The sequence below is a fragment of the Micropterus salmoides genome, unplaced genomic scaffold (assembly GCF_014851395.1).
Source record: "Micropterus salmoides isolate LMB-PRFRI ecotype aquatic unplaced genomic scaffold, ASM1485139v1 Ms_hic_scaffold_17, whole genome shotgun sequence".
In the NCBI taxonomy this organism is placed as follows: Eukaryota; Metazoa; Chordata; class Actinopteri; order Centrarchiformes; family Centrarchidae; genus Micropterus; species Micropterus salmoides.
The window spans coordinates 586,586-604,467 of record NW_024040817.1 but is presented as its reverse complement, the minus strand read 5'-3'; the positions used below and the strand labels follow the sequence as shown (position 1 = coordinate 604,467).

At 39.5% G+C, this 17,882-nt stretch overlaps 3 gene segments (V, D, J or C); 2 read left to right on the top strand and 1 right to left on the bottom strand.

Moving 5' to 3' along the window:
* Positions 1-1,162: 1,162 nt before the first annotated feature.
* Positions 1,163-1,638, top strand: LOC119907332 (the record flags this gene model as incomplete). The annotated part of the segment is given in 2 exon segments: positions 1,163-1,214; positions 1,322-1,638. Coding segments are annotated over 2 exon segments (369 nt in total), but the record flags the coding sequence as incomplete, so codon positions are not given.
* A 1,435-nt stretch (positions 1,639-3,073) lies between these two features.
* LOC119907642 lies at positions 3,074-3,564 on the top strand. The segment is given in 2 exon segments: positions 3,074-3,125; positions 3,233-3,564. Coding segments are annotated over 2 exon segments (384 nt in total).
* A 12,078-nt stretch (positions 3,565-15,642) lies between these two features.
* On the bottom strand, positions 15,643-16,732 carry LOC119907331 (the record flags this gene model as incomplete). The annotated part of the segment is given in 2 exon segments: positions 15,643-16,149; positions 16,702-16,732. Coding segments are annotated over 2 exon segments (360 nt in total), but the record flags the coding sequence as incomplete, so codon positions are not given.
* Between the last annotated feature and the right edge of the window lie 1,150 nt (positions 16,733-17,882).

Below are 17,882 nucleotides of genomic sequence, written 5' to 3'. Positions count from 1 at the left end.
GGCTCAGGGTGGGCGGCCATCTGCCTCGACCGGTTGGGGTGAAGGAGAGAGAGAGACACCTCGGATCTCCACATTTAAGAGTAGGCATAAGACTTTCCTCTTTGATAAAGCTTATAGTTAGGGCTGGCTCAGGTGACTCCTGAACCATCCCTTAGTTATGCTGCTATAGGCCTAGACTGCCGGGGGATTTCCCATGATGCACTGAGCTCCTCTCTCCTCTACTTTCTCTCCCTAAAAATGCAACCTCATCTCATTATTGCATGTTACTTTTCACTGAAGAAGATTTCAGTCTGGACAGGATGGGACACATTCAAGAATTCACTACTATTATAATCCAATAATCAGCTAAAATATTGCAATAATTCCTAGTGTTATAAAGTTAAACAGAATAAATACTGAATTAGCATAATTAAAGGACTCAAATGTACTTACAGTTAACCTCCAGTCTGGTTCCTCCACCAAAAGTCCTCCACAGTGATACAAACTCATTGAGCCGCTGTACAAAAACCTCTCACTGTAGAGAGACACGGCTCTCTGACACAAACAAATTCAACTAAACATTGACAGTTATGAAATAAAAAGTCAAACAGTAAAAAACTACACCATTTAAAAAGTATAAATTTCACCCTTACTGAATTGTTAAATGTCTACAAATATTCTGACTCATAGTAAAATGAAGCAAAACAGAAATGTTTAGGAAATAAACTTTAAATTACATCATGTAAAATGACAATACAGAAATGATCAGAGATACATATTAATGAAAAAATGACACCTTAACGAAATAAACAAAATCCTAGTGTTGAAATTTCAGTGCAACACTGATGTTAATTCCGTTGTTAATGAATTTAGTGAAATTTATACAACAGAGGACATTCTGAAATAACTTTTATCTGTGGCCAAATCCATAGAAAAAAAGAGAATTAATAGTTCCAATCAGTACTCTGATCTCAGTGATTGATCCATTGATAAAAAGCATCATCAGAGTAATCCAAGTTCCCACTGGAGTCAGTCAGAGCATTTCCATAGAGAGCCACTTTGCATCAGCAACACCATGCTCCAGTGCTCTGGGAGAGTTTATAGTCCTGAGAGTTGAACACTGGATGACTGACAGCTGTCCTTCATGACAACAGAAGCCACAGAAATCCTCCTCATCAAAAACATGACTTTGATCTGCGTCCTCATCTGGACTCTCCTCTGCTGCTGCTTCACAGGTAAAGTCCAGAGAATCAAACTCCTCTCCTCTATGAACATCCGTCCCTCTGAAATGAAGCCCACAAAACCATGACGCTGCTTTATGTTTTTGTCTCTGTATCCTCAGAGTCCAGAGGCCAGGTCACAGTGACTCAGCCTGGAGCAGTGAGCTCTGCTCTGGGAGGCTCCGTCTCCATCAGATGTAGGACCAGTCAGAATGTTCATTATAATAGCTACCACTTTTTAGCCTGGTACCAACAGAGAGAAGGAGAAACTCCTAAACTCCTCATTTACCTTGCTAGCACTCGAGCATCAGGGATTCCAGATCGTTTTACAGGCAGTGGATCAAACTCTGACTTCACTCTGACCATCAGTGGAGTCCAGACTGAAGATGCAGCAGTTTACTACTGTCAGAGTCTCCATAACATCAACAGTCAGTGGTTGTTCACACAGTGAAAAAGCGTCGTACAAAAACCTCCCTCAGTCAGACTGAACAGAAACTGAACTGACTGCTGCAGCTGGAAGCTACTGCAGAGACTGATACACTTCACTGAAGACACACACACACACACACACACACACACACACAGCAAATGCACAATTTTATCAAGTGGATTAAAAATATCACAGTATCAGTTTCAGAACAAGTTCTGTGTCAAATAATTATCTTGCTGGAAATCAAATTACACAAGTGTTACATAGCTACGTTACTGATTTTTTTTTTACCTAACCAATAGTTTTGTTTCCTAAACTTTGATCACATGTTAGAAAAGCTTTGTGGCAGTCCAGTGAGACTCACAGAAATGCTAAGGGGAGTGACAAAGTGTAGATCATTCACTGTATTTATCTTATGGTGAAATCTGATTGTAAAGCATAAACATTTAATCTGGACTTTAAATACAAATACAGTTCACTGAGGACACACATACACACACACACTGTTTCATCAAATAGATGGAACATTGCAGCTTTAACCATCAATTAACCTAAAAAACAAGTTCAATGACAAAAACTTATCTAGTGCAAATCAAATGAATCTTTCCATCACAGCTTTTCACCATCTATTCATATCCTAATAAAAATCCCATGTTCGTATCTATTTTCCAAATAATCATTAAGATCCAATCTGGGACAGTCAATTACAAAAATGTTTGGTCATGACCTTTGACCTCAGCTTCATACTGGATTACAGAAATCAAAACAAAAATATGAAGGCAAAGATCAGCATAAGCTTCACGATGAAAATATTATTTTAAGCTAAATTTATGTAAAGAAAAGCTCGTTATCAAATGGAATCAAGACAAAAAGACACAAGTGACCTACTTCATATTATTAGATGTTTATAACTTTAACTGCAAACTGTATTTTTTTTAGGGCTTCATGTCCATGTTGGCTTCAAAGTTAAAATATTCCATAACAGCTGTTTTCTGGCTCTGCCGTCATGTCCAAAATTCCGAGTAGTTTCTTTAGCGAGCTACCTGATATACCAACTTCAGCCTCCCCTCATGACTCATCATTTCTTTATTTGAGAAAATCTCGATATTATAAACAACCACATCCGTCGTCAATATGCATTAAAATAAAGTCACTATTCATTGTCAACAGACCATATTAAACTCATTTTCCACATTGGAATGACAAAACAAAATCACTGAAATAGTTTACTACCAGACTTTTTAGTATCCACTTCATATAAATATGTAAATATTGAGGACAATGCTCTCAGCACTGAGGGGGAAACACCAGAGAGCCACTTTGCATCAGCAGCACCATGCTCCAGTGCTCTGGGAGAGTTTATAGTCCTGAGAGTTGAACACTGGATGACTGACAGCTGTCCTTCATGACAACAGAAGCCACAGAAATCCTCCTCATCAAAAACATGACTTTGATCTGCGTCCTCATCTGGACTCTCCTCTGCTGCTGCTTCACAGGTAAAGTCCAGAGAATCAAACTCCTCTCCTCTATCAACATCCGTCCCTCTGAAATGAAGCCCACAAAACCATGACGCTGCTTTATGTTTTTGTCTCTGTATCCTCAGAGTCCAGAGGCCAGGTCACAGTGACTCAGCCTGGAGCAGTGAGCTCTGCTCTGGGAGGCTCCGTCTCCATCAGATGTAGGACCAGTCAGGATGTTTATGTTTATAGCAACAACCACTATTTAGCCTGGTACCAACAGAGAGATGGAGAAACTCCCAAACTCCTCATTTACCTTGCTAGCACTCGAGCATCAGGGATTCCAGATCGTTTTACAGGCAGTGGATCAAACTCTGACTTCACTCTGACCATCAGTGGAGTCCAGACTGAAGATGCAGCAGTTTACTACTGTCAGAGTTTTCACTATATCAACAGTCAGCGGTTGTTCACACAGTGAAAAAGCGTCGTACAAAAACCTCCCTCAGTCAGACTGAACAGAAACTGAACTGAGTGCTGCAGCTGGAAGCTACTGCAGAGACTGATACACTTCACTGAGGACACACACACACATACACACACACACACATACTGTACACACATCTACAAGGTTGAAGATTTCACAAGTTTAGCTTTAACCACTAATGAACATGTAGCAAAATAAGCTCAATTAAAAAAAAAAAAAAAAAAGAAAAAAAAGCAATTAATATTATCTGAATATATATATATAAATCTGAAATGAAATTACTTTCTCCATCACAGCTTCTTACCATCTATTCAGATCTTTTTATAATCCCACTGTCTTTTCTGATTTGCCAAATAATCCAGAGTAGCCAGCCTGGAAAAGCATATAAGAAAAGTTTTGTTCATGACCTTTGACCTCAGACTCATACTGGATTAAAGCAATTTCAACAATACACATTTAATCCGAAATATGAAGACACAGATCAGCATCAGAAACATTCAGGATCAGAGACTGCCCAAACAAAACCAGTAGATTCCTGAAAGCACAAAATAATATAAACGTCCTCTATAGAAAAGCTAAATATTAACTTAAAGCATAAAAATGCAAAAGAAATAAGTAACCTTCTTGTTATAACTATATCCGTAAATATTATATATAAAGAATTTGGAATAACACATTTTCTCTAACATGCAAATCAAAACTCCACCAACATACTGAGAGTAAATGATTATTCTTAACCTTGGAAACAACAAAAAAAGAAAACAGACCAAATCCAGCAGATGCAGACTTTATGTCCACTAAGTTAAAATATTCTATGACAGCTAGGTGAACTCCATCTGCTGATAAAAACAGTAATGTAACTGATGATGACTTCCATGTTTTCTGGTTGGAGTTTCTTGAGGAAGCTCTCTGAGATCCTTGGCCTCAGCATCCCCTGAAACACCCAACACTACTTTACTTGAAATTTCCATATTACAGACACCTAAACATGTAAAACCTGCATTTATATTAGTGTCACTAATTGTTTTTAAAAATATAATTTTCACAAACAAAGAAGACAAAACAAACTGTTACAAATCACTAGATCAGTTAACTACTAGACTTTTCAGAATCCTCTACATGTAAATATGTGAATATGTAGGAAACTGCTCTCTCAGCAGACCCCTTTACTGTGTGAGAGCTGATTTTCTCCTTTAAGAAGTTTCTGTCAGGTGTTTTTTCTGCTCCACCAGTCACTCACTCACACATTGTTACACTTCACATTAAAAGTGGGTCACTAAACATGTACAGAGATCACCACCATCTGACTAAACTACAGTATAATTCCAGAAGCCAGTACTATTGCATGTTGCCCTAGCCCAAAATGGTACAAATAATAGAAAGAAAGTAAAAGCAAATAAACAAATAAACCACAAACTATTGTGGATCTTTCAGTTATATCGCATGATCTTTCTCAGCAGATGGAGTCGGCATGTTTACACTGAAATGTATTTTCAAATTTTAATTCCTCTGATCATTTTCTGGGATTTTGTGTTTTGGCTTCAAAGTTCAAATATTCCCTGACCTCTGCGTTATCACCATCTGCTGAAGAAGATCATGTAACTGATCCAAAGCTCCAGAAGAGCTACTGAATGGAACTTGTGGTGAAATGATTTTTACTGTCAAGCATCAACTTTCAGTCTCAACTTCTGAGTCAACAAGGGCAAGAAGTCTCAAAGTGCAGCATAAACCTCACAATACTGCTCACTGATATTACAAATGGACTTGAGGCAATCTGTCCAACTGTAACTGATGATGACATCTAAAAAAAACTTCTGGCTGGAGTTTATCAGAGATCCTTGGCCCTAGCACCAACTCATGACTCATTACTGCTTCACCTGATGAAATATCTATACTATAAACAACCAATAAAGTCACTATGCATAAATATTCATGTCACTTATCATTGTCAAAAATACAAGTTTCCCAAAATAGAAAGACAAAACATAACAGTTACAAATCACTTGATTAGTTGACTAATAACCTTTCAGTATCCTTTACATGTAAATTTCCATCCATCCATCGTCAACCACCGTACAGGGTCGTGGGGGCTGGAGCCAATCCCAGCTTACACTGAGCAAAAGCAGGGCCCTGGACCCTGGACAGGTCACCAGTCCATCGCAGGGCCACACATAGACAGACAACCACTCACACAAGGACAATTTCAGAGACACCAGTTATCCAAACCAGCACAGTGGGAGGAAGCTGGAGCACCCAGAGAGAACCCATGCAGACACGGGGAGAACATGCAAACTGCACACAGAAAGTCCAGGGTTTGACTCCACGAACTTCTTGCTGTGAGGTGACAGTGCTAACCACTGCACCACCATGTTTCCTCTCTGCAGAAATGTCGAGTGCAGGCAGACAGTTCGCAGGTATTTGCGCAGTGATCCAGATGGCGCCCGCTTAGACTCGAAGCTACAACATTAACAACAACAACATTATTTAAAAAGGCGAATTTTTTTTTTCTTCAATTAGTAATTTCGCCCACAGCACCATTGCCCCCGGTACCGATGGCGTCTGTTTTCAACAGAAACAAAATCACTGCCTGGATTCTGTTCACATTCTTTTACAAGTTATTTTTGTTATCGATTCATTCAGTGATTTTTGTCTCAGACTAATGGTTTAGTCAATGAAACTTCAGACAATATAGAAAAATGTTCATCCAATTTTACCAGAGTTGACTTTGTTGAATATCTTTTTCAGTCCCAAACCAAAAGATAAAAAACAGAGAAAAGAGATAAATATTCACAACTGTGACTCTATAGGACTTGTCTTTGGCATTTTTTGCTTGTAAAATGACGTAAACAATTAATTGATTGTCAGGTTGTAAATAGGTGTCTAATTGTTTCAGCTGTGTAGAAAGGGCTACGTTTCTGGACGCACAGGCAGGTGATCAGGGTGGATGGTTGGTGAACAAAGCACAGCACTTTGACACTAGAAATATGGATTCACATCCTGAATGAAACATCCAAAAGGTTAGGGAAAGATTGTACGTGGGTACGTGACACTAAAGTAAACAAGTCTTCTCTCACTATTACAGTTTTTTCTCGATTGCTTAAACACATTTCTTAAAATTATGCCTCTTTTTCTCGAAACTCTAAACACAAATCCACAACTGCTCAACCAATTTCCCAAACATCCTATTTTCAGGTCAAAATAAAGCTCTCCACTTAAAACCATTCAATCTTGCAGAAAAACCAAACTTTGACCTCAGACATGACACACAAGCCCTCAGAAACTCCTCCTCCTCCTCCTCCTCCTCTTCTTCTTCCTATCCCTTCTCCTCCTCTAACTCCTACTGTTCCTCCTCTTCCTTCATCTCTTCATCTTCTCCATACTGATCTTCTTCCTCCTCCTTGTGTTTCCACCTGGGTAACTGTGTGCTAATTGACCCTTCGCTAAGCCACGCCCCGAATACGCAGCTGGCCAATCACAGCACAGTATAGGACTCTCTCTAACTGAGGTCCGACACTTTCATGGCTGCGCTCCATTGACTCTATGCAAAAGGAGTTGTTTTGTAGCTTTTTTTGGCTGTATTTTTCTAAGATATGGTCAAACGCTGGGGCCCTTGTAATAATTACAGTCGCAACCCAGAGAGGTTGAAAGGAGAAGTACGATTTACTCTCTTTCCAAAACCTGAAATAAATCCAGAATGGATTGTTCCTAATGTTAGTTAGCTAACGCTAGCTAACTTCCTACTGAATGTAACGTTATAAAGCCCTACTGTTCTGCTTTTTAATGTAATAATGAATAGAGGACAACCCAGCCTACCCAGCTTGACAGGAACAGTGTTGTTGTCGTTCATATTGTTGGCTTTTGTCTCAATCGTCGGGGGATGTGGTAGAAGGGTCAACTGAGCTCAATCTGTGCTGATTGAGTGAACAATATTGAATGTTAGTGCTTTCTCAATGACCACATGGTGTAAGCAATGAGAATTTAACAGAATAAGAAAACACTGACCTGCCGATGGCGGAGGAGGAAAGGTCATCAACCAAAGTTTCTGTACAAAATTTCACTACAATCCATCATATGGACCAAAGTAGTGGACTGACCAACATTTCCATCCACAGAGCCATGGGAGGCCTAAAAATGAAATTATTATAGAGACAGTTTTATCAGACTTAGATCTGTCCTGCCACTGATGCCCCTTCTGCTCTGGATAAATCATTTTGGATAACACGTTAGGAAAAGGCTTGTATAAGTAATAAGGTTTTTGTCTTTTTAATGCAAGCAAACAAAAAAATTTTTTTGAGAGCATATTTATCGCACTGCAATAAAAAGTTTGTAATTAAAAATAAACAGGCCTTTTTTTGTGTCACAGAAAAGTTCTGATTGCTAATATGTCCTCTTTGAAGACAAAATATTTTCCTTGCGAGTCAGAAGTAGAGATCCAGTAGATCTCTGGAAACATTCCAGAGATCCAGAGATCCTGCGATCATAAGAAACATATATCCCTGTCCCTGTGTCCGAAATCACCCACTACTCACTATAGTGGACTATATAGTGAGAGTTACCCTATATAGTCCACTCAATGTATCCCAGAATGCATTTTGAAAAGTAGTGTACAACCGATGGTCACTAACCAAGCCATATATACCATCATGCATTCTGCTAATAGAAAAAACTGATTGGCTGACGGCAATGACGTAATTAACGGTGCCGAAATAACGATCGGGGTAGTGTCCGAAAGTGTTTTAATAATGCGAGTGAGCTCACTATTAATGCTCTACACACAACTCTCTACATAGGGGGTAGGGAGTAGTGAATGAGTGGGGATTTCGGACACAGCCATAGTCACACTCAGGGTCAGAGGTTACCCTCTTAAAGTGACGAGCCTAACATGAGAACACTTGTAGGAAAGCTGCTATTCACATTTTAACTCAAACCCAGGGGTTATATACATAAACAGTATATAGCATTTTATGCATATGCTCCTTGCCAGGGGCGCCACTGGGGTGGCCACCCATTTTCTTAGGGTGGCCGTGGCCCCCCCTGGCCCCCCCTTGGTGGCGCCATTGCTGATAGAAGGCAGCTATTGATCAGCTGGTTGTTTTTTTTTACCTCACTGTATAAGTTTCACAATACCTGTGTATTTGCCTGAGAAGACCTCAGAGTTTGCATTGCAATAAATGATACTGCCTAGTGGGATTCAAAATTACGCAGTGTGCAGGTCATTCTTAAATTTTCACTCTAAGCCCTTTCATTCAGCACTATGCCCACAGGTTTGTTGGATGTGCACATGTTCTTGTGTGTTTGAACTAGAATTACAGTATATCAGAATGTGAAATTTAACATTTCCAGTCAGTATAAAAGACAAAAGGAGTGGAAATTTATAAATACAATTTATTGCAATGTAAACCATGTGTTATTTTTAAAATATTCACAAATGTGGACATGTAGTAAACACATTTATTCAAATAAATAGACTGGGCCCGTGCAAGTGGTAACAGCTACTGTATGTCCGGCATAGGTTCAGAGCACTTAGGAGTCCATAGAGTGGTAGGGAGAAAGGGGGATAAAGGTGGGCGTGTTACTTTTTTAATAACCATTTTGAACATAAATAAACAATATTAGCCATGACGGTCAGCTATGTTTAGGAGCAAAAGAAAGGGTCATAAAAGCCAAATTCAAAAGCTGTGAAACTGCCAACTGAAAGCAGTTCACTGCATTTGGAGGTGGCCTTTAAGGCAATTACCTACTTTACTTAAAAACATAATTATGCTAGTTGTGAAATGAATTAGATTTTTCAAATATAGCCCAGGGCTGCCATGTCAGATGCGACGGTTCTCAATCATGGCATCATTTAAGCTACAAACAAATACAGCCATAACACTGTTCACTGATGGGCACCAGCCTTCCACCAACACTTTGGGTCACAAATGAAAACAGGATCTTCATGCCAGGGTGCTGGAGGTAAAGCCGGTGCAGGTCCTCCATCATGTTGACCAGCTTCACAATGCTGACCTCCCCGTGCAGCTGCCGCCACAGTGGATGATGAGGACATCCAGTGCTGCACTTCTTCGCAGGGAGGGGAAAAGAAAGGGAGAAGCCAGTCAGACCAAGAGACATCCGGCAGGGTGAAGATGCTTCCTAAGCTCTCTGCAGCTCTCTGGCTCTCATGCTGCACATAGCTGTCACCAATGATCTAGAGTGCAACTATGGGAGAAAAATAAACGAGTATAATAAATGCTTCTATGTCACATCTAAAGGAGAAAACATAACAAGGCAGCAACACCTCAAAATATCTAGATAACAGTCTATATTTCCAATGTAATATCAGCGGTCTAAAGTCTAGTTTATGCGTGACCATAAACTCCATTTACCACAGTCACAGAAAAATATTTCTGCTAGATATCATGTACAATGCGTTAAACATGAGCAGCTAACCTTAGCCTAGCTAGTCATGTCTGATGCACTACCAGTCAAGCTTCATGCTAAGACGCCTAACGTTAGCTAACTATTATACATGTCATTTTAAAAAAAGAGACAGCGATAGACTCAGTGGCCTGGCCAATGGTAAATATAAAAAATCATTAAATTATGCCATACTACATTTAAAAGAATTTCTATTAAAATGAGCAACATAACGTCAACTTACCTCCATCTTGCCTATACACGTTACAACTGAGTGCTGCTCGGAGTTGAAGCAGTCAATGCAAACCCATGATTGGTCAGTCAAACCCACCAATAGAATCTCTTATTTTCACCATTTTTGGAGTAGTATGTAGCTTTTTAGTACCGAAGGCTGCCGTTTCAGGACCGCAATCCTAGGACCGGAACTGCATTTCTAGGACTACTTTGATACTGCCAGCTAGCTGGCTGGCTAGCTAGCTAGCTATGTTACTCTTGACAGCTCCCCGAAGCCACTTACCCTTACCACAACCATCACAGAATGTGTGCCTAAACTTAGGTTATTGATTATGTGCATGTCGACCGGTTAACCCTACAGCTATGCTAGCAGCCAGGGTTAACCTCCTTCGTGTTGCTGCACATTACAAACTTGATTTGTCATTGCAGTGCGATAAATATGCTCTTTTTGTTGCTTGCATTAAAAAGACACAAAAATACCTCAAGTGACTTGAAAATCATGTGTAGTACAATGACAATTCCACAAGAGAGCAGCACTGGATTACAACTGAACACTACACATGGGAATATGACAAAAAATACCCTTTGTTGTAGTTCTGAGTCTATGATAATTGTGTTTTGATAGATAGCTTGTGTCATATAACGTAAGAAATTTAAGTAGCATACTAAAATAATGAAATTTCACCAGAACTATCTCAGCAGTTATTGAACACAATGGAATCGATGTTTATAATTTTTTGTTATTGTTTTAAGACACAGAGAGCTTCTCCTCAGTGTTCTGGGACGACTCGACTCAGGAGAGGAGGCTGCTAGTGTGTCGATCTTCCTCAGATTGGATGAAACTGGTTTCATTTCCCTCTCTGAACTCAGTAACCATGGCAACCGATAGGCATCACTGCTGAACCATGACAACAGATGGTTTTCAGGACTAAAGATAAAAAGTAGTAACAGGCACAGTTTTCCTCTTATGTATTTACTTTATTCTTTAAATATTTCACATATAGTGAAGACTGTAAGGCTTTTATTGTTTTAACTGTCTTAAATATTTCCTGTCTCAAGCAAAAACCTCCTACATGAAGATGGTATGTTTTTCCATTTCATGTACCTAAGAATCAATGAAATATTCAAATGACAATGTTAACTACTGAACTACTTTTTCTGTCACGATCGTGGTGTGGAGGCCGGTTGGAGGACCCAAACGCAGGACACAGAGCGGAGCAGGTATAGTTCAACGAAGGGTTTTAATATAACCAAAAGCGAGCACACTTACAGGTGAGTGGCTGAACAACAGAAATCCAAAATTCAAAAGTACAGGGAGACAAGACAAGAAGGCTGGTTACAGGCAGAGAGTACACACACAACAGACTGGGGGTAACATGAACAATGACCAGGCAAAGACAAGACAGAAACACCAGGTATATATACACAGGGACTAACGAGCAGGGCGGGAGCAACACAGGTGAAAGACATGAGGCTAACGAGGCACAGGTAGGGAGAGAGAGAGAGAGAGAGAGAGAGAGAGAGAGAGAGAGCGCAGGGGAAAACAGAGACAGACATGCAGAGGGATCACTGGGGTAACAGACATGACAAGAGTTACTGAACACTAGACGAAAGACAAGACAGACCCCCAAAACCCAACAGACCAAAATAACACTAACTAAACACAAAAGTGCAACACCAAGGATGGCCAACCGGCAGAACGTGACATTTTCAAACAAACTGATAAAACAAAAAACATGTCCCTGTGAACACATCACATTTTAAATATCAGACACAAAATGTGAGTATTGATCCAGAATCATCAGAGTAATCCAAGTCCCTGTTGGAGTCAGTCAGAGCATTTCCATAGAGAGCCACGTTGCATCAGCAGCACCATGCTCCAGTGCTCTGGGAGAGTTTATAGTCCTGAGAGTTGAACACTGGATGACTGACAGCTGTCCTTCATGACAACAGAAGCCACAGAAATCCTCCTCATCAAAAACATGACTTTGATCTGCGTCCTCATCTGGACTCTCCTCTGCTGCTGCTTCACAGGTAAAGTCCAGAGAATCAAACTCCTCTCCTCTATGAACATCCGTCCCTCTGAAATGAAGCCCACAAAACCATGACGCTGCTTTATGTTTTTGTCTCTGTATCCTCAGAGTCCAGAGGCCAGGTCACAGTGATTCAGCCTGGAGCAGTGAGCTCTGCTCTGGGAGGCTCGTCTCCATCAGATGTAGGACCAGTCAGAATGTTTATATAGCAGCCCATACCACTTTTAGCCTGGTACCAACAGAGAGATGGAGAAACTCCTAAACTGCTTTTTAAACTTGCTAATCAGCTACTATCAGGGATTCCAGGTCGTTTTACAGGCAGTGGATCAAACTCTGACTTCACTCTGACCATCAGTGGAGTCCAGACTGAAGATGCAGCAGTTTACTACTGTCAGAGTCTCCATAACATCAACAGTCAGTGGTTGTTCACACAGTGAAAAAGCGTCGTACAAAAACCTCCCTCAGTCAGACTGAACAGAAACTGAACTGACTGCTGCAGCTGGAAGCTACTGCAGAGACTGATACACTTCACTGAGGACACACACACACATACACACACACACGTACAGCAAATGCACAATTTCATCAAGTGGATTACAAATGTCACAGTATCAGTATTGTGGAAATCAAATTACAGAAGTGTTACGTAGCTGACTGACTTTTTAAAATTTAATCCATACTGTTTTTTTAACCTAACCAAATAGTTTTGTTTCCTAACTTTATGTTAACCACATGCTTTGTGGCAGTCCAGTGAGTCTCACAGAAATGCTAAGGGGAGTGACAAAGCGTAGATCATTCACTGTATTTATCTTGTGGGGAAATAGTTTTGATTGTAAAGCATAAAAATTTAATCTGAACTTTAAATACAAATACACTTCACTGAGGACACACACACACACACACACACAAACACACACACGCACGCGCGCACACACACACACACACACAAACACATAGATTTGCTCCACTGGCACTAGAACAGTTTCAGACAGAGCACTTTGGTATGGCAACCTTATAGTAACTAAAAAAGGTAAAGTTTGTGGTTTCAGCAGGAAAATAACTTCTCAAACTCCTTTCTATGCCACATAATTTTAATTTACAAATGTTTGTCAAAACCTCAATTGCTGACAGCAAATCGAATGTCGCAAATGAAGCATTAAGAAAGAAACAGAAGAACAAACACAATATTAGTCACTTGAAAGCAAAATAATATTATTTGAAGAATAACAATTCATAACAATAATTATTTAAAGCTTAAGTTCCACATCAGAATAATTGTTTTTCCCAACAAGCAGGCAATGAACAGTTCTGTGTAACCTCTAAACTCATTTCACAATTTCACAATACAAACACCCACTTGCTCAGATATGGGGTTTCCAGTAACCATATGCCAAAAGACACCCGAAATCAATAAACCACTTTCCAGCATACAGTGCATCTACCAGTAGGCCTGTATGTGTGGCTGCAGATTTTGATGGTGACAAAGGAGGCATGGGATTCAACAAATGAATCCCTGGAGGAGGGTGAAATCACCGGATAGTGACAAGTTGCCATGAGCTGGTTAGACCCGGAGGTTGAGCCCAAAAAGTTTGTTTGAGCCCAGCATCTGTTTTTAATTAATCCACCAAAACCTATTTCTCCCAAATGTTTAATATTTACTTTAAAATCTCATAGAATATACAAGTTTTTTCCTTGTAAATGTGTGAGTTTTATTTCATAAATTTACCACTTTGATCTCAGAGAATATCAAAGGTTATTTGATTGCCTTTTATACACTGTCGGACATTTCTCTTTTAACCAGCACATCCTTTCAAACCTCTAGGCAATGGATAAGCAGCCTAGGAAACTCACAGACGCATTTCATGTGTTGTAAATCATCTCACGTGATACAAATTGCTACACAAGTCAATTAATGACATACACACACAGAAGGACACAGATGAGTCGGAGAAATAATTTCAGAGATTAAGGAATAAATACAGACGCACCATATCTAGAATGTATACATATGCATTTATTATTTTGCAGCATAAATGAGCAGCGTTACATCTGCAAATCCCAACAGCAGTCTACAAACTTACCGTCTGCTCCTTCATTCTCATGTTTAATACAGTACAATATAGAACAGAGCAGGACGACAGAGAGGGAAGATGTGAAGGAAAATATGTAGCACAGACTTACTGCTTCTGTTAAAATGGCCTCCTTTCATGTTTCACACCAACTCCTACCTGAAACTGAACACACACACACACAAACACACTGTTTAATCAAATAGATAGAACATTGCAGCTTTAACCACCAATTAACCTACATAAAAAAACAAGTTCAATTACAAAAACTTATCTAGTGCAAATCAAATGAATTTTTCCATCACAGCTTTTCACCATCTATTCATATCCTAATAAAAATCCCATGTTCGTATCTATTTTCCAAATAATCATTAAGATCCAATCCCGGACAGTCAATTACAAAAATATTTGGTCATGACATTTGACCTCAGCTTCATACTGGATTACAGAAATCAAAATACGAAGACACAGATCAGCATAAGATATCTTCACGATGAAAATATTATTTTAAACTAAATTTATGTAAAGAGAAGCTCATTATCAACTGGAATCAAGACAAAAAGACACAAGTGACCTACTTCATATTATTAGATGTTTATAACTCTGACTGCAAACTGTATATAAAAATGTTTAAATGACACATTTTCTCTAACATGCACCTCAAAATCTCAATGAACGCATTGAGATAAGAAGTTCATTCATGACCTTGGAAACAGTGAAACAGTCTCTACACCATCCATCCACCAACTTTTGTGGAGCTTTCATTCACATCACTTGATCTTCCTCAGCAGATGGAGTCGCCCAGTGGTCATTAAATTTAGATTTTCAAATTTCTATCCATCTGAGCATTGCTAGGACTTCATGTTCATGTTGACTTCAAAGTTTAAATATTCCATAAAAGCTGTTTTCTGGCTCTGCCCTCATGTCCAAAATTCCTAGTAGTTTCTTCAGCGAGCTACCCGATATACCAGCTTCAGCCTCTGCTCTTGACTTGTCATTTCTTTATTTGAGAAAACCTGGATATTATATACAACCAAATCTGTCGTCAATGTGCATTAAAATAACGTCACTATTCATTGTCAGCAGACCATATTAAACTCATTTTCCACATTGGAATGACAAAACAAAATCACTGAATCAGCACTGAGGGGGAAACACCATGATATGTTGAGGACAGCTACAGCTCACTGACTCTGTGAAGAATCACACTGCAGATACTGAAACTATGATGATCAGGTGAGATTCAATCCCAGGCTGCTGCAGTAAGGAGTCAGCCTTGTTCATGGGGCGCGACCTCTACCAACAGTTACTTTCAAAATAACAGAAATGAAAACAACAAATTTGATGAACTGGTCTTTATTGTGTAGAAATAATCCAAATTAAATCAAGTAAACAAACTTTAACCATGAAACATGTGATTAGAGAATGACTTAAGGAAAGAAAGAGACACAGACACAGAGAGAGTTACAGAGTTCAGAGAGCAGAGTAAAACCAGTAGCAGAGTCCCAGTGAGTCAGGTCAGGACTGGGAACACTGGTCTCTCCTCAGTGTCTCTGAGACCAGAGTCTGGGAGCCCTGGGTGGCCTCACAGGTCACAGAGCCCACCTTCCTCCACTGGTCTGCAGGGAGCCTCAGGGTGCTGCTCCAGCTGTAGCGGCCGTCCTTCTCCAGCACCCCGGGGCTCCTGCTCTCCTCCCAGCTGCTGCTGCTGCTGCTGCCGTCCACCTTCCAGGCCAGACTCCAGTCTGAGGGGAAGCCCTTGTTGGCCAGGCACATGAGCGTGGCCTTCCCCTGCTGCAGCTCCTCACTGGAGGGGGGCAGCACCGTCAGGGTGGGACGGACATCACCTAGGAGACACCAATCAGCTTAGAGGACACCTTTACTGTGTGAGAGCTGATTTTCTCCTTTAAGGAGTTTCTGTCAGATGGTTTTTCTGCTCCACCTGCCACTCACTCACACATTGTTTCACTTCCCTTTAAGAAGCCTCTCATGCAAATCAGCACAGAGAGAATCATCATACAGAACGACCTGAAATATATCAAACTACACTGGAAATAAAAAGACAAACCTCACGTTAAAACTGTAAAACATCATAAGCATAACTGACTGAAGTATTTAGTGGAAGTATAAATAAACAGAAAATGAACCGACTGTTCATTCAAATGTTCTTCATCTGTATTTCAATCACATTTCAACATTTTAAAGTAACCCATCTTGATCGTTGCTCTGTTCAATTAAATAAAATGAATTAACTTTTACTTAAACAGTTATTTTTGTGGTATAAAATGTTATACTAACCTTAGCGATCATTTTTACATTAAGATTAAAATTTATCTTCTCTCCAACCAAATATCAATTTTAAAACTTTACAATATTTTATTTTGAATTTGAAAACTTACTTCCAACATCCAGTCTGGTTCCTCCACCAAAAGTCCACAACAGTGATACAAACTCATTGAGCCGCCGTACAAAAACCTCTCACTGTAGAGAGACACGGCTCTCTGACTTTGTCAGACTAATCTAAAGCTATGAACCCTCAAGATGCAAATTTAACTTAACAGTTGGAAAGAAGGATTTATCCTGTGTCTTAGAATGTTAATTAAAATACAATTTTGAATATATATTGTTGAAGTGAACTTTGTCTTAGTTCCAAATATGCATGAAAAAGTTGAAAAGCAACTGCAAATTTTCACTACAGTATAGAATATAAATTAATATAAAATCAACATTAGCTGTTAGCATTAGCTGTTGTTTTTTAAACATTTGACTTACTTCCAACATCCAGTCTGGTTCCTCCACCGAACGGGTACCACAGTGATACAAACTCATTGAGCCGCCGTACAAAAACCTCTCACTGTAGAGAGACACGGCTCTCTGACTTTGACACAAACAAATCTGATTGTAACATAAATTCAAGTCGTATTTTTACATGTCAGTTTTTATTAGCTGACATGTAAAAATAGGACTTGAATACATGTTTTGATTTGATGTGTTAATTTTACATTTTTTATTTTTTTTATCCTATCCAAGATATTGGCAAATATCTTCCACCTCCATGCTTCTAGACACAAAATATGTCTAGAAGCTTGAAACCAAAATGAAGTAAAATAGTTTATTTTTTAAATGTCTTATCAATACTCAGGTAAATTGATTGATCCATTGATAAACATCATCATCAGAGTAATCCAAGTCCCTGCTGGAGTCAGTCAGAGCATTTCCATAGAGAGCCACTTTGCATCAGCAGCACCATGCTCCAGTGCTCTGGGAGAGTTTATAGTAGTGTAAAATAATAAAATATGAACACACATCAGCACCATTAACCTTCATAACCAAAGATGGCAGAGCAGGACAGAGAGGGCAGATGTGAAGCACAACATGTAGCACAGACTTACTGCTTCTGTTAAAATGGCTTCCTTTCACACCAGCTCCTACCTGCTTTAGGATAACAGATAAACACTGTCTGGTTGTACTGACAAAACTATCAGATGTGTTCTGTACATGGTCCTTAATGCCTTTTTTTATTATCCCCTGATCTTATAAAATACTAGTTATCTGACCCTGTGGTAAACCCGGTCTCTAA